The 24165-nt window shown below is 37.6% G+C and overlaps 1 protein-coding gene across 1 annotated transcript in view; it reads left to right on the top strand.

Annotated features, from left to right (window-relative positions):
* Positions 1-4559: 4559 nt before the first annotated feature.
* Positions 4560-24165, top strand: part of LOC135710940 (fasciclin-3-like) — a 29863-nt gene continuing 10257 nt past the window's right edge. The window contains exon 1 of the mRNA XM_065233664.1: positions 4560-4872. Coding sequence (XP_065089736.1) covers positions 4809-4872 — 64 coding nt within the window. The 5' untranslated portion in view covers positions 4560-4808. The remainder of the gene's footprint in view (positions 4873-24165) is intronic.

Here is a 24165-nt window from a genome sequence, read left to right as displayed (position 1 = left end):
TGGTTGGAGGATAAAATGGGTGGTAACTCTAAAAAATGTTTCCTCCTTTTAATCATGAGCAGTTATTTGGAAAATTAGGATAACGAATAGTTACTAGAAACAAATAACTGCATTAGTCTAAAATTTATTACTTTTTAAAATCATGAGCAGCTCTTTGGCAGTAGTTGCATGGTATTTTTTTAAAGTTCTTTTAAACTCTGAGCCAAAATTTTCTAAACAATCTTTTGTCAATTCTGATGATGGATTTTTGAACTTATGTCCACTTTGACCATTTGTACATGTGACATTTTGTCCCTATATGTTAAATTCCACCTTTTGACCATTCAACTTGGCCATACCATTTGTCCTTTTGTCCCTCTAAGTTCAATTCAACCCTTTTTCCATTTTACCTTTTGTCCCTCTAACTTCAGTTCATTTTTTCTTCTTTCGACATTTTGTCCATCTAAGATCAATTGGACCGTTGTCCCTTGACCTTTTGTTCTTGGACCATTTGTCCTACGATCTTTAGTCCTTCGACCTTTAGTCCTTGAACCTTTCGACCTTCGACCTTTTCTCCTTCGACCTTTTGTCTTATATTCGTTATTGGTGTACTTTTCCCGAAGAATAGGCCAAAAAGTCCGGGCTACCCAAGTAACCATAGACAAGTTATTTCGCCTTTTTGGCTACATGCGGGCCTCATCAGAACTTACACACACTGATATAGCCGTACAGGGGTGCACCAATAAACAAAAAACAAGTTGCAATAGAAATGAAGAAAAAGGCAATAAACAAATAAAAAGCCTCTTTTAATAATTTGAATGTGAGCGGTAAAAATGGCAAAAAGGGCAATAGTAAATAAAATACGCTCAATTATTTAAGGATGCATCTCCACTAAATTAGGAAATTTGAGCACTAAATAACTCACTTTCGTCACCTGCAGTTGAAGATATTTTCCCATAAAAGTGGAAAAATGAGCAATATCATATTGAATAACCGCAATAAATAAATCTAAAATGTCCCACACAAAGCGCACAGTTATCACTGTTTTAATCCAATTATGCTGTAAAATCGTGATTATTTCCCCAAGAAAAAAATTAAAATATCTTTTAAAAACTGAAAAAGTTCCAGGAACCAGGAGATAAATGTATGGTTGAACATGAGGATGAGCCATCGTAAAATATGAATCGTTCTTAAAGAAAAGAAAATAATTCATGCAGGAAAGTAAAAATGAGCAATTAAAAACGAACACTGCGCAATATAAATTAAAACAAAATTCCAATGATATTCAGGAAATATTCCTTTAAATTGAAAGTTTATGAGCCAATAACCCAGATCAATTTCCATATGGTATTTTCAAGACAGCGATAAGTAGTAATACTGTGTCTTGGCTAACAAAGTCGATGTCGATAAAGAAGATTAACGAATGTGGGTCTCACTGAAAAAGGTAACATTAAACAAAATCAAAAGAGCACTAAAAACAGATGTTTGAGCAATATATACGTCACAAAAGAGCACTAGAAAATGCCATTTGAGCAATATAAAGGTAAAAAAAGACACAAAAAGCACAATAAATGTCCCAGGGAAAATTTCAAAAACCCTCAACAAAAAATAAGAAATGAGCAAGAAACGTTTAAAATTAGCACTCTGAAAAATAAATTGAGCATTTTATTGGCCATGAAGGTCACTAAGAACGAAAACAATATCTTTTGAAAACCTGCAAATCTTCATCGAACCATAGACAAACAGACATAACACTCGCATCTTGTACATCGAACACGCATTTAACGGTCAATTTAAATATTTGTTAGTTGATAACACCTCCGCCGGTGGCGCCCATAGTTAATTTCCTTGCGTTTGACGTTTACACATGTACAAGATGTACAAGATGCGAGTGTTATGTCTGTTTGTCTATGGTTCGATGAAGATTTGCAGGTTTTCAAAAGATATTGTTTTCGTTCTTAGTGACCTTCATGGCCAATAAAATGCTCAATTTATTTTTCAGAGTGCTTATTTTATACGTTTCTTGCTCATTTCTTATTTTTTGTTGAGCGTTTTTGAAATTTTCCCTGGGACATTCATTGTGCTTTTTGTGTCTTTTTTACCTTTATATTGCTCAAATGGCATTTTCTAGTGATCTTTTTTGACGTATATATTGCTCAAACAGCTGTTTTTAGTGCTCTTTTGATTTTGTTTAATGGTACCTTTTTCAATGAGACCCACATTCGTTAATCTTCTTTATCGACATCGACTTTGTTAGCCAAGACACAGTATCACTACTTATCGCTGTCTTGAAAATACCATATGGAAATTGATCTGGGTTATTGGCTCATAAACTTTCAATTTAAAGGAATATTTCCTGAATATCATTGGAATTTTGTTTTATTTTATATTGCGCAGTGTTCGTTTTTAATTGCTCATTTTTACTTTCCTGCATGAATTATTTTCTTTTCTTTAAGAACGATTCATATTTTACGATGGCTCATCCTCATGTTCAACCATACATTTATCTCCTGGTTCCTGGAACTTTTTCAGTTTTTAAAAGATATTTTAATTTTTTTCTTGGGGAAATAATCACGATTTTACAGCATAATTGGATTAAAACAGTGATAACTGTGCGCTTTGTGTGGGACATTTTAGATTTATTTATTGCGGTTATTCAATATGATATTTCTCATTTTTCCACTTTTATGGGAAAATATCTTCAACTGCAGGTGACGAAAGTGAGTTATTTAGTGCTCAAATTTCCTAATTTAGTGGAGATTCATCCTTAAATAATTGAGCGTATTTTATTTACTATTGCCCTTTTTGCCATTTTTACCGCTCACATTCAAATTATTAAAAGAAGCTTTTTATTTGTTTATTGCCTTTTTCTTCATTTCTATTGCAACTTGTTTTTTGTTTAATGGTGCACCCCTGTAGTATTTAGTGGCCAATTTGAGATTTTTTATTGCTTGTGCTTTGTTAATTAGGGTACGTATATATTTTAGTCATTTCCAAATCAGCGTTCACTCGGTTGTCAACAGAAGCAGACCACTCTCAATGTGTGTCACGCAATCGTCTGTTTACTTGGCAGCAACCATTGTGTGGTTCTCGTCATTGTTCTTCATCAGCAGCTCTTTCAGTTGATGCGTAGTCGATTTTGGAAAGCAACCATTTAGTGATGAGTGTTTCGAGTGCTGACCACGTTTTGCGTCCATTGCTGCAATGGAAGTGTTCTGAACCCCGTTGGCGAATCTGCCATACAATGAAACCACTGGAAGCGGCTCCCGTTGTGGTGGAGGAGGCTTTTTGTTTAGCGGAAGATAAAATGTTTATTGTGTTGTACCTTTTGACTATAGTTTTAAGATGTATTGTATAGTGAACAAGAATCCTCGGCTCTGTAAAGTGAATTCAATTGAGCCTTATCAAATAAATGATTAAAAAACTACAAGGGACAGCCCTTTGAGGTTGTACGCAATGGTGACGTAGGTCTACGTGGTCTTATATAATAAATCTTATTTGTTAACTGCAGCAGGTGCTTGTGCTTTGTGTAGGAATAGGAATTTTAGCAGGGTTCTCTCTGTTTATATTCTTTAGTATGACACGCTTGACATTGATGGCCCACAGCGACTCACGAAGAGCTACTGATTCCGATCAATAGTGGTGCGGGTTCTTTCTCCTTCTATGGTTGCTCATGTGAGCAGCAGCTCGCTGCTTGCAGGCAGCCTTTTGTTGTGTACCGGAGAAAACCATCACTCACCACGCAGTGGTTGAATAAACACCATTTGGTGAGACCGGATGGAATTCAACTTTGAAATCTGTGTTAGATGAATCGTTTTTTGCAGGCAATTGGTGATAATTTTATCATATCAACAGTTGCACATTCGTTCAATTTTCAATAGTATAATTTTGAAAAACGATAAAGTCTTGATTTTAACAAATGCGTAGGAGTATTTCTGATCGATTGGTGATAAAAGTATTGAAAATGGCCCAGGTGCAGCTGAGTTATTAACGTTCAAAATATTTCATAATTATGTCACATGTTCCATTTTCGGTTTTCACAAACTGTACCCCCATATAGAAATAAATGTTACATTTGAAAATGTAAAATTTACATTTGAAACATTTCCTACGTAAAAAAAAAACGATAGCAAACTAGCTAGAACGGTGAGAACAAACTTTTCACTTTTCCCATAATAATTTTGATATAAACTTCGAAGGGCCAGTGCAGTATGAGTTCGCATCGAAATGAACTAAAATTTTGAGAGAATTATCAGAACATGATTTGGAGGCGATTGAGCTTGGTGGAGCAAAATCGGTATTTTAAACCAACCTATTGGGTATCAGTCAGTACACATCAAGCTCGGAACCTCGCTCGGAACCATGCTAGACCATAATAACAAACTAGCTGATAGCAACAGCCAGCGCACATATTCGCCCCCTTACCCTAGTCAGCAAGAAGACAACGCTGAGAGAACCGACCGCTCTCTTATTCTCTCTGCGGTGCACAGTACGTACATTATAACGCTTCGCCGAGAAACGCCTGCCGAACATTCAAGCGTCGCTGTTCGGCCCGTGATGTAACGTGTCAAGCAAAGCATCTCAAACGAAAGTAAAATTTTGACTCAAATTCCCAACCTACCACCCACGCCGCCAGTCGCGTGCCAGCTGAAGTTCAAGTGCAGTAATCAAGAGTGTGTTGTTAATCAGAACGAGATTATCGCGATCGTCGCGTGCATCGGAGAACTACGGATATCTGGCAATCTTCGGTTTTTAATTATAACACGAACCAACAACTACCACCATCTTCGTGGGTAGGACAGACGCCAGAGAAGAAAACAAAAACGCCAATGGATAGCAGAATACGACCGCTCAGCTCATCGGCAGTTTGCTTGGCGGTGGTTTTATGCATTGGTAAGTTAAAAGTGAGCGATATCGTTTATTCGGCAGATGTTAGTTGTAATTGTTGTCGTTGCATCGTGGTGGAAAGTATTGTTGTCGCTTGAGGTGATAATAGAGGCAAATGCGTGAGAATATCGATTTGACAGGGGCTAAAAATAGGGCAATGGAATTTCGCTAGGAAACAAGGCTGAAGAAAAAATGCTACAAGGCATTGGCCGGTCGTTAAGCCTAATCTGATTTACCCCCCTGGCTGGATGTTGTTTACTCAAGTGTGGACGAATGTGTAACGCGGGGAAGAGAGGGGTAACAGCACCATGCTGGTTAGGTTAGTTGGAATAAGAATAAACATACATAAATTATTCAACATGACTGCGAAGTGACCTTAAAGAGAATGTTCGGATAGTTTTTCAGTTAACCCGCACGAATAGGCGGAGATGGTTAATGAATGCCTCACTTTGGTGAATTGTTCCAAACAGACACAGCTAATTTTAACAGTCGCTTGGTTAGTATATGAGGTAAGAACCCTAGTTGAGTTACCTACCGGCTGTCAAAACCAATGTTTCAACTCTCCAAACCAAAATTAGCATATAGAGCTAGTGTCCCTAATATTGGGCCCATACATAAATTACAAACGAAAGCATTTTTGGAAAATGTTTCACTAGCACCCAAAAATTCTCATTTGTGTTGTCCAGATGTCCCATTGTTCTACGAAAAAATTGATTAACAGAAGGTTTTTATCGATGGGTCGAATTTTTAAATCCATTTGGCATTAGACTAATGCAAAATTTGACTTTTTCGCTCCACAGTGCTTAAATGGTTTCAAATCGGGTCCTGATTAGCCTCCCAAAGTTACATCTCATTTGGCTAGAAACAGACTTCGCACAAACCATTTGAAGTTTACACGTAAATTACTATGGGACATCTAAACTTTTTGCTCATTGCCTTCTAGTCCTTTTCCATATTGAGCTGCGAAACAGTTCGATAGCCATTCTTATAGAAAATTTTCTCAGCTACAACTTTGCTCAAGATCGTTTCTATGTAAAATGAGACAGGAAAAAGTTATTAATTATTTAAGAGATTGGTAAACTTATGACATGTTCAAGCAGCTGCTCTGTAGGCAACACTGTATTTTGCAGTGTGACATAGTAGCCATGATTTTTGTGTCCTATTCAACGCCCCAGAAACACCAATGTTGCCTGCTGAGCAGTTGATTGAGCATGATCATAAGACATCAGCGCATTGAACCATGGATAACTTTCGATCCTTGCATTTAATCAAAAAGTGGTCTTGAGCAAAGTTGTAGCTGGGAAAATTTCCTACAAGAACAGTTGAAAGTTTTTGAAGCAGACCGATATGGTGAATTATTAGATAGACATGAACAAAAATCTTGGATTTACCATAGTAATTCCCATACAAACTTCAAATGGTTTGTGCCATCTCAGTCTCTCACCAAATGGGTTCAAATTTTGAGAGATTAGTCAGGATCCGATTTGGAATCGTTTAAGTATTGTGGAGCGAAAATTTAAAATTTTGCATCACTCTAATATGTCATCCTTAAAGCCATTTCGCCCACATATCATAAACCAATAGTAGGAAAATCAAGGCATTAATCAATGTTCAGATAGCATTAATTCTGATTTCACTCCAATTTATGTAAACTTAGTTTACTCAAATAGCTGAATAATGTTTCCTTGCGAATTTTTACTAAGAAAAGATGTTATATGAACCGATCCTAAATTTGTGTGAATTCATTACCTTAATTTGTCTACTGACCTAGGGAGTAAATAAAGATTTCAAAAATGCTTTACTCTATAACATCACTTCCGATCGGAAAAATGCTCTCGTTTTGTGCAAAATAATAAAAGGAACTCATCGACAAGAGCTTTTTGCAATCTAAAGTCATGACTCAGAGGTAACCATTTATGAAATTTGTATTTACTTACTAGGTCACTTTCACCTTAACCATACAGTTCCGCCAGCATTTCAGAACGTGAGCATCATCATGATTATTGATGGCCGTACAATTCGTAGTTCCAGATTGATGACCAGATTGATAGAAATTTGCCCGATAATCCAAATTAATGGGACTTGTGATTACCAATGCATTCACATTGTGCAAACTCCGGAGAATTAGTGCTATCCTTACGATCATTGGGGAGGAAAAGAATTGTAAGCTTGACACCCGCATTTACTTGAGACCGAGTATACCTCTGCATCTACATGGTTGTCACGGGAAAGAAGTTCTTGTTAGTTGGAAGAGTGAATTATGTTTCGAATCACTCTGGAAAGCAGGCTTGCTTCCACTCACTTGCTATAAAAACATTATTTTCTGAATTTTGAAATTAATATATGTTATAATTATATTTTGTACTTGTTAGATACAAGAAGAGGTTGAAAGGCAAGTGTTTGACACGTGAAACCTGTCAAATTTGCTTTCAGACAGCCACAATCAGCGATTTTACGGCTCGCGAGCGCTCACTCTGAGTGAACGCTCACGAATCATAAGATCGCTGATTGTTACACTCTGGTAGTGAAATTGACAGGTTTTATGAGTCAAACACTTGCCTTTTAACCTGTTCTTGAATCTAACAAGAACAAAACATCATTATTACATCTAATTATTTCAAAATTCAGGAAATCATTTTTTTATAGCAAGTGAGTGGAAGCAACCCTGCTGGAAAGTAATGCGATCTTGTTAAGCATGGTTATAGCAATCGACGTGACCCTATCAACTCAGATATTCTGCCCAGTTAGAGAAAAAAACGGCCACTCAAGGGCTACCGTGCCCCTGACGTCACATTAAGCTACAATCGACGATCTTTCAATTTAATAATTATATCAATAACGGTTTTCTAAAATAAAGGCCCGGAAACTCAGTGTAATGCAAAGAGGCTTGGCTAGCCTATGATCTTCTGCTCAATAAGCATAAACGATCGTCACTAGGCCACCGAGCCCTTAACAGTACTGCAATCCACTACGACCGACGATCGGAGCGATCCCTAAAGCAGTTATCATTTTTTTTTCGGAACCGGATCCAGCATTTGTCACATTTTTGTAAACATATTTTTATTTTCCGTACCGTTTTACCCGAGTTCTATTACTGATGATTTTCTACAATTGCAGCCTGGTATTGATCCTAGTTTCATCTCCCGGTAGGACTTAACTATTTTTCTCGGGCTGAGTATATGTTATTGAACTGATTGTGTATTTTCCAATGATTACTCAAATTTATCAATGTCTTCGTTTCTTTAATAAATTTATTTCAATAGTTGCTCTATGTGTCCTCCATTTTCTTGGATGCAGTACCTGAACCTCCTTCCGGTTTCTTCCACAAGGGTACATAAAGGAAGAGGTGTATTCGGTGACAATCAACACGCGATTCTTGCTGCTCAAAAGATACAAGAGAAGATGAATAATATAAACCTTGTGGAAGAGACCGGAAGGAGGACCGATAGAGCAACTATTGAAATAAATTTATGATAGAAACGAAGATCAGTGTTTCAATTTGATTAATCATTGGAAAATACCCAATCAGTTCAATGAACTGATCTACATGGGTATCGAGAAAAAAACAGAACATTTTCAATTTTCATCATGCGTTCAATTTAACCGTCCGCAGAATTGTTTTTCTTGTCACACTTTTCATACCGTCACTCCGCGTGGCGATCAAGTGTGCTATGCGCGCTGCAAACAGACGTCAACAGCAATGCACGGTAGGGTTGAATTCGTGTTTTACGCAACCGTTAATTAACGACCCAACATGATGTGTTTAGTACAAAATTGCGACAAAACTAAACAAGATAAAAAATTGGTGTCAAACAAAGAGTTGTAGAGCGCATTGAGAGGCATCTTTTGGTTAGACAAAACAATACACTTTATTAAGTATTTTTTTAAATAATATGGGAAAACCCGTAAGAAAATACAACTTTTAGACTCGTTTATCCCTCAAATGTGTCTAAATGCAGCTTACTTAAAGTAAAAATGACACTATTAAGTAGGAAATTTACCAAATTGTTCAATAAAGGCAAGAATTTTGTGCTAAATGGCATAGTTTGACGAGAGGAGCAACACAATAGTTGGGTAAAGAAGAATTGCATTATAACACACCATCGACTGGAAATGCCCTCGCAACGTGGGGCTTTAGGTAGTGATGAAAACGTCGCTAGAACTATTCCACAGCCGCAGTCAGTTTATGAGCAAAAGAGGGACGCACATTTTTTGCCTGTAGACTTGGAGACATACTTCAAGTCTCCGCGTACATCGTACGGGTTAGGCAAAAGATATGCGTCTAACTTTAAAAAAACTGTCGCATTAATGGCCCTTCGCTCATTTTCAACTTCTATTCAATTTTCATACTGCCGTACTCTAACGGAACTATCCACCTACCCTCTTCTAAAGATCATTCTCTAGCTAATAAATTATCACACTAAAGCTTCATGTTAGCATTTCCAACCAACTCTGATAGTTTTCGAGTTAGAGCCAATTTATGGCAAGCATAGACCAAAACAGAAAAAGTTCAATAACTCAGTAATCTTTGAGATTTGATCATATGCGTAGAACAATTTTTTACTTCAAATATGATCGTCTATCGCCCTTTAAATTATTTGCACTAAGGAACCGAACACCCTGTAGTCTACGGCGTAATGTTCCTTATACTGTTCTAGAAATTTCTTTCAAACATAGTGTTTGCATATATTCCAGAGATAAATAATAAATAAGATTGAGAGATAAAAATCATAAAAGAGGCCGTTGTAGCTAAAATTCACAAGATGGCAGAGCCAAATTCAAGTTTCAATAAGATTGACATAACATAGTTGCATTGCTTTTCAATGACGACCGATGACTGTTTCATTAATAGATGATATTTTTAGAAATATGAATCCTCAGTAGACGTGGCAAAGGCAAGTGTCACTCGAGCCATCCAAAATGTTCGTTATTTTATAAATTGGTTGGACTTTAAAGAGAAAAAAAATATACACTGAAAAAAATTGTTACATTTTTTAGAAAATTAAAATATGAAATGTGAATCTCTTCATGCCAACGTGATGTGTTACCGGATTGAATAAAGTATTCTTTTTTAACTTTTCCTTTGCATAAAAAAAGATAGTCCAATCTCTTGACGTCCAAAGGTAACCTGTAGGAAAATTTATGCACATCTTCGAAGCTATACCGTTGTAGATGGGGAATCACGATAAACTTATGAGAAGGGCTTATCTTCGATAAAATACCAATTTACTAAACAGTATTTTAACATTATCTAAAAAATGGCTACGTTTAGGATCGTGATCACCAATATCAGTTTGATTTGTTTTAATCTAGAAAATTATATTCTATTATTGTAATATTTTCATTCATTTAAAAATTCAAGAAAGCTTTTCTTACAGGAACTTTTTCATTTGAAATTGCTCCATCTTGGATTAACCTTAATCAATTGGAATATGACATAAGCTTAACGCAAAAAAAAAAAGTTGAAGAAATCGTACGTTTTATTGAAAAGAAATTCACATTTTACATTTTTTTATTTTTCAGAGATTTAACAAAGTTCTTCACTGTTTATTTTTTTTGCTTTAAATTCCAATTAATTTTCTAGTTCTTATCATACACGATTTAATGGTTTCAGAGTTAGATTTTTTTTTTTGGAAAAAATTCAGGTGTGAACATACAAACGCCCTTTTCAAAAATTAGTCTTAAGTCAAAATGGTCTCATGATCTGTGGTAAATCTTCAATGCCGGTAGATCCGTATCTCTTATGCATGACGAAGCAGAGCGAACATAAGCCACTACTGTTTTCAGCGAATGTATTTTACATTCACTGAAAAACAGTAACAAGTTCTGCCCGCTCTAGTTCGTGATGCATAAGAGATACAGATTCTAGTTATGACCAAAACTTGTAGCTAATAACAAAACCTACAAAAGCTCAATGCATCATTTTGCGGAATGATGTTGATGAAAAAAGTTAGAGGCAAATGAATGTAAATGAATGTATGAAATGAATGCAAATGATTTTCCATGCCTGGTCCCAAGTACATCTACAAGCTTACCCCATTCTAGTCGAAAGTCTAGTACTACACTATGTTTGTTTTGATTCGTAGTGCTGGGTAAGATGCGCCAACGCGTGATTGGTTGGCAGCCGATCAACGCGAGGATGTGCAAGTTCAGGATTAAGGGCCGTTTCTTCAACTACAGCATCATCAACGTACACTGCCCACACGAAGGGAGACCCGACGACGAGAAAGAAGCGTTCTATGCGCAGCTGGAGCAGGTGTACGACGGCTGTTCGCAACGGGACGTCAAAATCGTCATCGGCGACATGAACGCTCAGGTAGGACGGGAGGCAATGTATAGACCGGCAATCGGGCCAAACAGCCTGCATGCCGTATCGAACGACAACGGGCAACGATGCGTGAACTTTGCAGCCTCCCGGGGTATGGTAGTTCGAAGTACCTTTTTCCCCCGCAAGGATATCCACAAAGCCACCTGGAGATCACCTGACCAGAAAACCAAATCGATCACGTTCTAATCGACGGGAAATTCTTCTCTGACATTATCAACGTCCGCACGTACCGCAGTGCGAACATAGATTCGGACCACTACCTAGTTGCAGTATGCATGCGCTCAAAACTCTCGACGGTGCATAACACACGTCGAAGTCGAACGCCGCGACCCAACATTGAGCAACTACGGGACGCCGGAATTGCCCAGGACTACGCGCAGCAGCTGGAAGTTGCACTACCTACGGAAGAGCAGCTTGGCGCAGCTTCTCTTGAAGATGGCTGGAGGGACATCCATTCAGCCATAGGTAGTACTGCTGCAGCGGCACTAGGTACTGCAATCCCGGACCGAAGAAATGACTGGTTTGACGGCGAATGCAAACTGTTAGTAGAGGAGAAGAATGCAGCACGGGCGAGAATGCTGCAACACCGCACGAGATTGAATGTGGAGCGATACAGACAAGCGCGGAACAGACAAAACTCGGTTTTCCGAAGGAAGAAGCGTCAGCAGGAAGACCGAGATCGCGAGGCGATGGAAAATCTGTACCGCGTAAACGACACACGGAAATTCTACGAGAAGCTAAATAGTTCGCGCAAAGGCTACGTGCCGCAAGCCGATATGTGCAAGGACTTGGACGGTAACCTTCTCACGAACGAGTGTGAGGTGATTGAGAGGTGGAAGCAGTACAATGACGAGCACCTCAACGGTGAAGCAGCAGAAAACGAAGGTCGCACGGCAACAGACCTTGGAGCACGCGCAGAAGACGACAGGCTACCGGCCCCTGATCTTCAAGAAGTTGAGGGGGAGATCGGTCGGCTGAAGAACAACAAAGCAACTGGTGTAGATCAACTACCAAGTGAGCTATTGAAATACGGTGGTGAAGCACTGACTAGAGCGCTGCACTGGGTAATTGCCAAGATTTGGGAGGAGGAGATATTACCGGAGGAGATATTACCGGAGGAGTAGATGGAAGGTGTCGTATGCCCAATCTACAAAAAGGGCGACAAGTTGGATTGCTGCAACTACCGCGCGATCACACTGCTGAGCGCCGCCTACAAGGTACTCTCCCAAATGCTATGCCGCCGTCTGTCACCATATGCAAGAGAGTTCGTGGGGCAATACCAGGCGGGATTCATGGGTGCCCGCGCTACCACGGACCAAATTATCGCGATTCGGCAGGTTCTGCAGAAATGCCGCGAATACAACGTGCCCACACATCATTTGTTCATCGATTTCAAATCCGCAAATGACACAATCGATCGAGATCAGCTATGGCAGATTATGCACGAGTACGGATTTCCGGATAAACTGACGCGATTGGTCAAGGCGACGATGGATCGAGTGATGTGCGTTGTTCGAGTATCGGGGACACTCTCGAGTCCCTTTGAATCTCGAAGGGGGTTACGGCAGGGTGATGGACTTTCGTGTCTGCTGTTCAACATCGCGTTAGAAGATGTGATCAGAAGAGCTGGGATAGACACGAGTGGCACGATATTCAGGAAGTCCATCCAGCTCCTTGGTTTCGCCGATGACATTGACATTATGGCACGGAACTTTGAGATGATGGCGGAAACGTACATCAGACTGAAGGCTGAAGCTAGACGGATTGGACATGCCATCAAGGCATCAAAGACAAAATACATGAAAGCAAGAGGTTCTAGGGAAGACAATGTTAGCCTCCCACCCCGAGTTCAGATTGACGGTGACGAAATCGAGGTGGTCGATGAGTTCGTGTATTTGGGCTCACTGGTGACCGCCGAAAATGATACCAGCAGAGAAATTCAAAGACGCATTATGGCAGGGAATCGTGCCTACTTTGGACTCCGGAGGACGCTCCGGTCGAATAAAATTCGCCGCCGGACGAAGTTTACTGTCTACAAGACGCTGATTAGACCGGTGGTCCTTTACGGCCACGAGACCTGGACTATGCTCGTGGAGGACCAACGCGCCCTTGGTGTTTTCGAACGGAAGGTGTTGCGTACCATCTACGGTGGAGTGCAGATGGATGACGGAACGTGGAGGAGGCGAATGAACCACGAATTGCACCAGCTGCTGGGAGAACCATCCATCGTCCACATTGCAAAAATTGGGCGACTACGGTGGGCTGGGCACGTCGTAAGAATGCCGCACGATGACCCAGTGAAAATGGTTCTAGAAAGCGACCCAACAGGAACAAGAAGAAGAGGCGCACAGCGGGCAAGGTGGATCGACCAAGTAGAAGGTGACCTGCGGACCCTTCGCAGACTACGAGGCTGGCGAACTGTGGCCATGGATCGAGTAGAGTGGAGACGACTTCTTCGGACAGCAGAGGACAACAGGGCCTTAGCCTGATTGGTAAGGTAAGTTGTTGATTCGCTATGAAAGTTGGACAAATAAAATGAGGGATTCGTGGATTTTCCTATGTATCGAGGGGTGCATTGATTAGCTTAGGACCGAAGATAGTACCAGAGCTATGCAAAAAAGTTGAGCACGTTTCTTCGGTACCTTCTGGTCTTAGAGTTACCTCTATGGTAGGATCGTGAGGAACACCTCACACCAAAAGCAGACTTACGGATAGTATTACAGATTTCGATAAATTTCTTAGATGTTCGGATTTTGGTCCCTGACGGTACATATACTATTTAAATGCTTAACGGTTGAAAGAGGTTGAAAGAAGACACAAAGCCTTATTAAATGATATGACAAGATTCTCAGCCTTAACTGTTGGTCAATTAACTAACATGCAGTTTGTGGAACAAATTTAAAATTATGATCTAAATTGCAATAACCTTTAATATGAGCAGCTTCACGTCTTAAAATTCTCGTATGTTTAGCTAAACAATCGATATAAATAATGAATCGATAACGAGTACGTCGAACAGTTGTGTACATATTTATCAGCTCGAAGGTACAACAATAACTATGTCAACTGTTCTCTTTTTCCTACTACGCATATATCATTTCAATTCACCTTACAAAAATGCTTGGTTTATCTGCAGTTAGAGCCGCTATCGTCGTGGTCTGCTATCTGTTGTTGTTTCATCACATCACATCGCTGGCCCCTTACTGGTTAATTTTATAGGCACCAAGCTAAAATGACACCAACACAAAATGACTTTCGTCTGCAGCTACAGCTTTTACTGAGCAAACTGAAATTTCTGAACAAAAATCGCTTATGTTCCGTGATATTAACCTCCATATTAACTACAGGAACCGGTTCCCTAGGGAACCAGTTACCGAGTTGCTACTTCTGGGGATGACCTTCAGCCGTTGACGTGCAGTTTTCTCTGTCATTTACTCAACAGATAAGTATTCACTTCAGCAAGTGAATGACAGATGAAAATGAGACTAAATTAGATGTGACATCAAAGTCAGCTATGCAAATACAAATCGACAACGCTGTCCTTATCACCACATGCTATTCTTATCGAAACGCCCCTTTGTCTCAGTGGTGCTTCTTATTCTGATTGTAGTTGGATTATTACTTTCCAACTGGATCTGTTGCCTGTTCTCACATTGGTGTTCGATGAGATATGTTCCTTATTTTTTAGACCCGCATGCGCATGAGATTTCGAGAAATTTGCATACCAGACCAGTTCCAAGATCGTAGGAGGAATCGAACCTATTACCTCATAGAGTGGTCACTCTTTACGCTTAAGGCTAGTCGATATACCCTACCAACGCATCTTTATTTGTTTTCAAACAAAGAGTGACTAACCGTTCAAGATTTCGCGCCGCTTCTTTTCGCAATACTGCTATAAAAACCGGTCGTATTGTTGTCCAGCATAAATTCTTCGTACAAATCGCAAATTAATGTGTGAGCTAAGAAGTTTATGGAAAAAAGTATTGCTGTATCGTTATTTTTTGTCCTTGTCTTCGAACCGCACGATGCAGTGCAGAACTCTATTTCGCCTCCAGCCGGGAATTTCCATTTCACGTTAAATGCATTCCAGATTCAAAAGTGACTCAAGTGTGCATAAAAAAGAAAATATTTAAATCGCTTTCCAAACAAACAGACATAAACCATGATGTAACAAATTGCTTTATGTACTCACTCTCAATTTTGCCTCTACGCGATTCCCTCATCATGTAGAAAGAAATCATAATTATCAGAGGCAGCATTTTTTTTTAGATTTTTAAAAATAAGTTCCTTAAAATTTGTTTTCAACCCGGATCAGACTATAAAAATAACAAGCGCAAAAAAATCGTGTTGCGAAACAATTTAGTGCAATACATCAACATTTCAGCTCGCATTGCAAAACGATACACCTAGCGTGGGATCGGAAATTTCCGAGAATCTAAAAATACGTCCAACAGGCAGTAGACAGACAGAAGAAGCTGCAGACGTGCGTCTGCTCCAGCTAGTCTATCAATCATTAAAGCATTAGGAAAGTTACTATTGCTTCTGATCAAATTTGCGCGACAGGCTCCGTTCCAGAACTGAATGGAAAGATCATTAAAAACGTTAAAATTAAAGCCGCATTGTTTGTTCGCCGGGTGACAGCTGCAGCGCCGTTGCGGCACAGAAAGCTCATTATGATGGCCGGCCGTTTAGTTTAAGAGTAGCAGAAATCGTATTACGCTTCTGTTTGCTTTACGAGCGTTTGTTATCGTTCGAGACGTGTCAATATTGTGCTGCTACAAGACGAACCTTGACACAACGGGTAGCGGCGAAGTGAGGTAACCCATTTGGAACGTTGACATTTTTTTCTTTCTTTTGAGACGTTTTGGGAAAAGTTGTGTTTGCTTCGCTTGCTTACTAAGTAAATGGAAAATATGAAATGGATTAGGATTTTAAGATTTAATTCATTAAGTTTCGGGAATATTTGCATGTGTTAAGTGAAGCCTGAGGATTTTCTATTTATGCACTATGCCCGCGCGAGTGCGAAACGAGCTATTTCTATGATAATTCAAAATCCTCCACTCTGCGGTCGTTAACTTTTATTTAAAGCGATTTTTTTTTCTGTTTCGCCTTGAACTCTTCTTCGATTCTAGGGTAAATTGGCCTATGATGAATCGATAAGTAGCTGTTTAAGCTTTTTACGCTGGGTTTGTGCCTTTTGAATAATTCCGGGTAGAATAAATAACCTAAAAATATCTAACTTTATCATTTTTTTTCCTTGATTGTGTTTTCCGTGCTAGGAACCTATGCTACCGAAGCTAGTGATCCCGAGCCGGAAAAAAATAACTTATTAATACCAAATTCAGGTATGAAAATAGCATAACTCCCAACCTAAATATGGTATTAGTGAGGCTGACATAAGAGGTAAAATACCAAAAATAAAACCTCAAAAATATTCTATGAATAACGAACTAATAAATAATTTAGTTATTACAATAACAAACGGATAACAGACGCTTTTTTAGATGCCAGAATACCATAGTTTGTTATTTTGAAGGTCTTCTAATACCAATTCAATAACTCTTTTAGGTTTTATTGTCTAAAAACTGAAAGATCACATTTTGTTATTTTGGTAATCATTTGATATTTTACAAAATATTTCGATAACTGAATAATATCAAAACAAGGTTTTAAACCACAACCCAGGTAACAATTGGATGCTTAACAAGTGTTGATTAATCCAGCTTTGTCCAGCTTTTAAACATCTAAATCTGGTGATTTTAATCAGCCAAAACCTTAAAAGTAATAAACATTATAAGCTTTTTAAAGCATTAAATAGCAGTCTTTTCCAACCCTTGCTCAGTTTTATTTCAAAAATAATAATGGAAGACCGCTTAATATCTTACTGCTTTAACTTGTTGCTGACTAATTGGATTAACATATTTAGTTGAAGATTCTAATTTCAAATAACAGACTAAAGTGGTAATTTTTATACGATAGATAAGGAGGAGATGAAAGTATAGAATTGATAGTTCCGTTAGAGTACGGCAGTGTGAAAATTGCATATAGAGAGTAGACAACTTTAGGAAGGTACAAATCGGTTCTATCATCTCTCTTTACCAAACTCCCTCTTTGGAGAGGGATGGTGAGGGGTGACAACATGAAGCCTATTACAGCGCATTGTATGAATATTAGACTGATGCAAAATTTGAAATTTTCGCTCCACAGTGCTCAAATGGTTCCAAATTGGGCCTTAATTATCCTCCCAAAATTTGAACTCATTTAGTGAGAAACTGGCTTGGCACAAACCATTTGAAGTTTATATGGGAATTACTATGAAGAAATCACAATTTCGGTTCATATCTATCTCAAAATTCACCAGTTCACTCTACTTTAGAAAATGATAGCTGAGCTTGTTGAACATTTTCTCAGCTACAACTTTGTTGGAGATCAATTTTCGATAAAATGTAAGGATCAAAAGTTATTAATGATTCAAGTTACTATTGTCTTATGATTATGCTCAATCAACTGTTCAGCAGGCAACATTGGTGTTTATGGCGCGTAGAATAGACGACAAAAATCATGGCTACTATGTCACACTGCAGAATACAGTGTTGCCCACAATACAGTGGCTTAATCTTGCCATTAGATTATCAATCTCTTAAACAATTAATAACTATTTAATTTGACGTTTGGCTGAAAAATGATTTTATGCAAAGTTGTAGCTGATAAAAATTGCCATAATAATAGCAATAGAATTTGTTAATACTACAATATGTAAAAAAGCTAGGAGACAATGAACAAAAAGTTTGGTTTTCCCATAGTAATTTCCATATAAACTTTAAATGGTTTGTGCCAAGTCAGTTTCATATCAAATGAGTATAAACTTTCGGAGACAAATCAGGACCCGATTTGAAACCGTTTGAACACTGTGGAGCAAAAATTTCAAATTTTGCATCAGTCATTGAATATTTACACTCATTGTTCTCAAAACAAACAAACAGCGCTCCTAGCAAATCCCCTTTTTCTACGTTTATCGTTAGAACGAAGAAAATCTAATTGCATTTCAATGCGTCAGGACGGAATTGAAACTCGTAGGACGCATTTAGAATCAAGAAGCAGTATTAGATTTTTAATAACATTGTTTGACTCTTTATCAAATCCACGTTCCGTTGGAAATGTGCAGCGAGTGACACAGACACTGACGACATTTAACAAATCAAGCTATCAAAATATGTGTAACGCATTGCTGATTTGTGGAGTTGTGTTAAGCTTAAATAAGGCTTGTTCAATCTTTGGATCAGCTGAGTTTGAATTATGGAGATACAATTCGCTTCATGCACTACTAATCAACTATATATTCAACCTGATGTTAATCAGCTTCGTACACCTTAAATCAACCAATAATCAGCTTCTGTTTTTAATGTTCAGCTTTTATTATTACTTGGGAAGCATATCGACATCTGGTATCATACCACATTAAGATATTCATTTGTTATCGATTAGCTATCGGTTCCTGCTCGGGATGCAGTTCCCACACCTGGACCCTACCTATCGACCCATCAACTCATGAACCGGGGACCAACGGCAGAGATGTTATGCCTCAGAAATACCGGCGGCGCCGACTGGGATGGAACCCAGGCCTGCTGGGGTGAGCGGTAATCACGCTTACCACGATACCTCCGGCGCCGCAGTAATTTTCTTATTAAAAATAATGAATTTAAAGAACCCTTTTTGCTATTGGTTTGATTGATGTAAAGCCTGTCCGCCAAACTCCCCAGTTGGAGAGGGATGGTGAGAAGTATACCCCCGCCACCCTTGGTAAAAAGACATGATCAACCCGATTCGTACCATCCTCAAAGTTGTCCTTGCTCGCTTTCCACTCTCTATATACAATTTTCACACTGCCGTACTCTTACGGAACTATCAACTCTATACTTTCATCTCCTCATATATCGTATAAAATGACCACTTTAAGGCTACTATTTGAAACTTAGCATATCTTAAACTATACTACCCATAATCGCATATCAGTCCCATCTTTGCTTGATTTCCTATTATGGGCAGTATACTCCTTGCAGTTTCCTTGCATTTCACTTTTGTATTTGAAAACATAGTATTTTGATCTCCCAACTACAGACTGCATTCCGAAAGGTAAAATGTTATCCAAAATAATTATCTCTATCCCAAGCAACAATTTGGGGTTATTATGCTTTTGATATTTTTATTCTAAACTTCAATATCAGTAATTTTAAACTTGTCTCTGTTATTATAAAAAATTCAATGGGTACGTTTCATCTGAATACGAATGAAATAGTTTAGACGAACGGATGAGACTTGATTCGCTACAAGTCTCTGGAATTTTGTAAATTCATGCATATTCAATTTAGGTTCATACCTGATTCAAATCAAACATATTTTTTACAGCAATTCAGCCCCCTCTTGGTTACTAACGTAAACCTACTTTATACATTAAGGGGAAAGGAGACGTCATTTGGAGGATCAAAGTAGTTTTTCACTCAAAACCAAAATTACGTTCATGAAAATGTGTTCGGAGCACAGTGAAGCTATTTTCGGTTTGAATCGAAAAAAATTCCTTTGAAAATTTCAAAAAATAATGACGTTCTCTTTCACCTTAAAGAGAACATAAATTTGAGTTAACCAAGGATACATAACTACATGTGCAGTTACAAACCCTTTAAACAAATTGAAAATTCTCATTTTTTTTTCTATATCCGTAAGTCACTGATTTGGTCACATTCTGGTTGACCATGAGTCACTTTTTCAGTGGCGTCGCGTCCACATGTGCAACATGTGTACGACACAGGTGAAAATAATATGAAATCATACGCTTTGATTTTATGGTCACATTATTAGCTATACTTCTATACTTCAGGCAAGATGTGACTATGAATACACTATTTTATAGTGTTCTCGATTAAATTTTTAACCTGGGATTGCTTCAAGAAGGATAAAATTCAGTTTGGATTGTCTGCCTAATCACGAAATCTGTTTCAGATGAAGCCGTTCCAGAGAAAAGTCTTCGCCCGTCCAGGCGTTTGCGGCGAACAGGGGTCTGTTTGCCGCCATTTTGTGACGTCAATAATGTCTTTTTTATGTCGAAAAATTTTTATTTGTAAACTTTAATGTTCAATAAACAAGAATCCCAAAGAGTTAGGCGCATTTCTATTCATTTTCCTTGAAAACAAATTAATTGAAAAACAGGCCGAAAAAAGGCAAAAGATTGGGAATACCCCCTTAATTAAAAAAAAAATGCGGGAGCTTTTAGCAAATAGCGATACATTCAAGAGATTCCAGGGAACTTCCTATAAATTTTATATAATATAATATTTTTAGGTAGTGTCATGATATTCAGCAAAGTTCCGAGTACTTGGACGACGATCAGATAGCTTCAGAATAATTCCATTACCTTAAGCAAATTAGCAGCGAGTTACGAGGAGCTCCGTGGAATTATGGGGTGTTCCAACAATGCTATGATTGATCCGAAAACGTCAAAAGCGCCAGGGAATTATGAGTATAGGGGAAATGGATGTAATGTCGGCCTAAATGCCCCTAATTTGGGCCCATACATAAATTCAGCAGTCGGCTGAATTTTCAATTGCGACCAAAAATATCCATTAGTATCATCCCAATGACAGCAATAGCAGATTTTTAGCAATGCACAGTGGTCGAGAATGCAGATTTAGCTGGAATGATATGTTTTGAGCCTGAAATTGAAACTTTAGACTAAAAGTTTCTTCTACAAAGTTGTTCCTTATAGTTAGGCCCTCATTTTTATAACAATGAATTCTAGGGTGGTTCCTATTATCATTAAAATCAAAAATCTAACTTTTTTGTTTGAATAAATTAAGGTATACATTCTTGGGCAAAGTTATAGCTGAGCTAATTTCAAGCAACTTTGTTGGAAATAACTTTTTTGTATCTCTTAAATTGGACGATTTAGAGCTATTTTCTTGAATTGAGTTAGGGTGGCTCTTAAAAAAACAGTTTTTTTGCTCTATTTTTCTTATTTCGAATTTTTCAGCAAAGGTGTCTTCAGATAACTTTTAGATCTTAGAAAGGCGCAAATTTTTGCTGCACAAAGCTTGTCAATATCTTTCGCCGATCAAGAGTTATTGACGTTTTTATACTAAAAATATGCACTTTTCAAATGTTAATATCTCTGGTTGGGGCAAACAAAAAAAAGTTTTTTTGCAGCATTTGAAAGAGCGTATATTATTCTCAATAATATGAAAAAATTGAAGGTATGTTATTTATTAAACTCGTATAAAATCAATTTCAATTTATTCATATTTTTTACTATATTTGAGTATATTTTTTTTAGAAGAGATACAGGCAACAAATTCAGCTATAAAACATTCGTCTTAAAGAGTTTTAAAAGTCTCTAGAAGATGACTTTCATGATAAATTTCAAATAAAAAAGTTATTGGCAAAAGATGGATTTCATAGGACCACTCTAATGACAAATTTATATAAAATGAGATAGTACATTTGTTTCAATATTTGGATAATAAGTGTCTTCAAAGAAGTTTTTGTTCTTAAAAATTCCCTTCTTTTGGTGTTTGCAGACGTCAGGGTGGTTCTCAAATAAGGGGAATTTTTGCAGTTCGGGAACATTTGAAAGAAGTTTAGTTAGCTTCGCAAATTCCGAAAGCTCTGAAATCGATTTGTTTGAGAAAATAAATGATAAATTTAAAGCAGTTCCTAGATTTTCAGATTACTTCAGACACGTTAAAAAGTTAATTGAGTTCTTCGCATAAGTTCAGAACTTCACGGAAGCTTACACATTTTTAGGACTTTAACAACAACAAGCTTCGTGAGAACTGCAAAAACTTAAGAGAAGTTTTAAGAATTTCATAAAAGAACAGAGAACCTCAGAGCAGTTGCGTTAACATTAGAGAAGTCACATAATTTTAAATAAGTTTCGAAAACTTCAGCGAGCTGTTAAATCTTTGTAGGAGATCCATGGTCGTTAGAAACATTGATGAAAATTTAGGAAGCCCTTTAAAGTTCAGGAAAGTTTAAGAATTTGATGAGAAGTATTGAGAGCCAGTTTCTCAAGCTACAAAAGAACTTCAAGGTAGTTTCATTAACTTCAAGAAAAATTTGGGAACTTTCAAGTTGTTTGGAAGACCTCAGAATTGTTCATTACATATTCAACGGCGATTTCCATTGAAATATTCCTCGAACTTTCGAAGAAACTACCTTCCGAATTCAATTTACTTTTCGTAAGTTACCGGAGTTACCTTGAAATTGTCCATACAGTTAAAAAAAGTAGTGCAAATTTCTGTTCAATATGATGCACATAAATGGAGCGTCACTCCTGAATGTTTACATCACTAGGGTAAACGCTCCTATAGTTGCGGTACGTTAGAAGCGTTAGGTTCCTATAGTTGTGTATTGAGTCTCCATGCACAACTATAGGAACCTAACGCTTCTACGTACCGCAACTATAGGAGCGTTTCCCCTATTAAAATTCAGATTTTTTTATCTGTGCACAATAAGACACTCTTTGGAAAGATTATTCGAATATTCAATTACTTCATTTCAGATTTCCTTTTCAATTTCACTCCTTCCCTTGGAATTCTACTAACATTGAAAGTCTCCTAAGAATTCATTGGCATTTCTCCTCACAAATTCCTTAGATTTCTACTCATAATTTGTTTGCAAACTTTCCTGAATTTATTTTCCGAATTCCTTTGAAATTGTAATGGAGTTCTTATTAGATTTAATTGAAATCCTCCTTTAAGTATTTAAAAAAAATCCAAGTACTAATGCTCCGGATTCGTTTTCTCCCACAAAGTTTATGAAATTATCCTCAGAATGCCCTTGGAATTTTCCTTTGAAGTTCACAGGAGTTGTGCTCTTCAGAAATTCCTTAGAATTTTCATTGAAATTTGCTTTTAATTCAATTCAGAGTTTCTTGAAATTCTTCTCAAAACTATCAGGCTTCACATGAAATCGAAAATTCCTCAGAAGCAGTGTTGAGAAAATATAAAAAAATCGAAGTTCGCCAACGCCCAAGATCACGCTTGATTTTCGTAGACAAAAATCAACAAGCAAACAACTGCGGTTGATTTTGCAAGCTGTGATATCGCAGCTCGGAATATCAAGCTAACAAAACTCACCAACTGCAAATCTCACCAAACTGTGGTGAGATTGAGTTTTATGATTTTTGCTTTACACCCGAATGCAACCGAAACTTCCATAACGGCTTACAGCAGTCCCTTTGCGTCTGCCATCGGTGAAGATTAAAAAGAGATTGCAAACTATGCTTTCTCTTTTTAAGAAAACAATGTGCAATGGAATCATTTTTGTGTCGAGTCAACTCTCAGCTTGATTTTTGAACGTTGTGAATAGTCTCGCAATATCAAAGGAGCTTGTAAAATAAATATCAAGCATGATATCTTGTTCCAATATTATGCGTGATATTGCAAGCCCATGAGAGCGGAAAAATATCAATTGATTTCTAATTTTGCCAACACTGCTCAGAAGTACCTTGAAAATTACATTTGATGTTTTTCTTCCCCAGAACTCGCTTGGAATGAAGTCCTTAGGAATTGTAATAAATTTCCACAAGCCTTTAAAACTGTGCATGGAATTTGACTCCAGATTCATGAAAATTTCATGAAGAATTGTAACTTTCAAGTCCAGCTCTAGTTCAAAATACAAATTTGTTGGAAATATGCATGCTCCAAAAATAAAACAACAATTTAAGCCTCTGATTTTTTTTTTAAATTTATTTGTTACTGAAAATTAACCCACTGTCTATAAAGTTCAAGGTGTGAATGAAAATATCGAGAAAAATTAAATGCTTGTATTTTAAAAATCATTCTTTTTTTAATATCCTTAGCAAGATTTTTTTTTAAATTTTCTGAAACTTTCAGGGATTTTTAGGAAAAAAAATTCCAGATGAATCCCGGTTTTCCAGGTTTTTGAAGTTTGAATACCGTGGGTTTGGTCATAAACTT

Source organism: Ochlerotatus camptorhynchus, unplaced genomic scaffold (assembly GCF_037179485.1).
Source record: "Ochlerotatus camptorhynchus isolate MF236.1 unplaced genomic scaffold, CSIRO-AGI_Acam_v1.1 ptg000406l, whole genome shotgun sequence".
In the NCBI taxonomy this organism is placed as follows: Eukaryota; Metazoa; Arthropoda; class Insecta; order Diptera; family Culicidae; genus Ochlerotatus; species Ochlerotatus camptorhynchus.
Note: the sequence above shows the minus strand (reverse complement) of the source record. Positions and strands in the feature narration are given on the sequence as shown.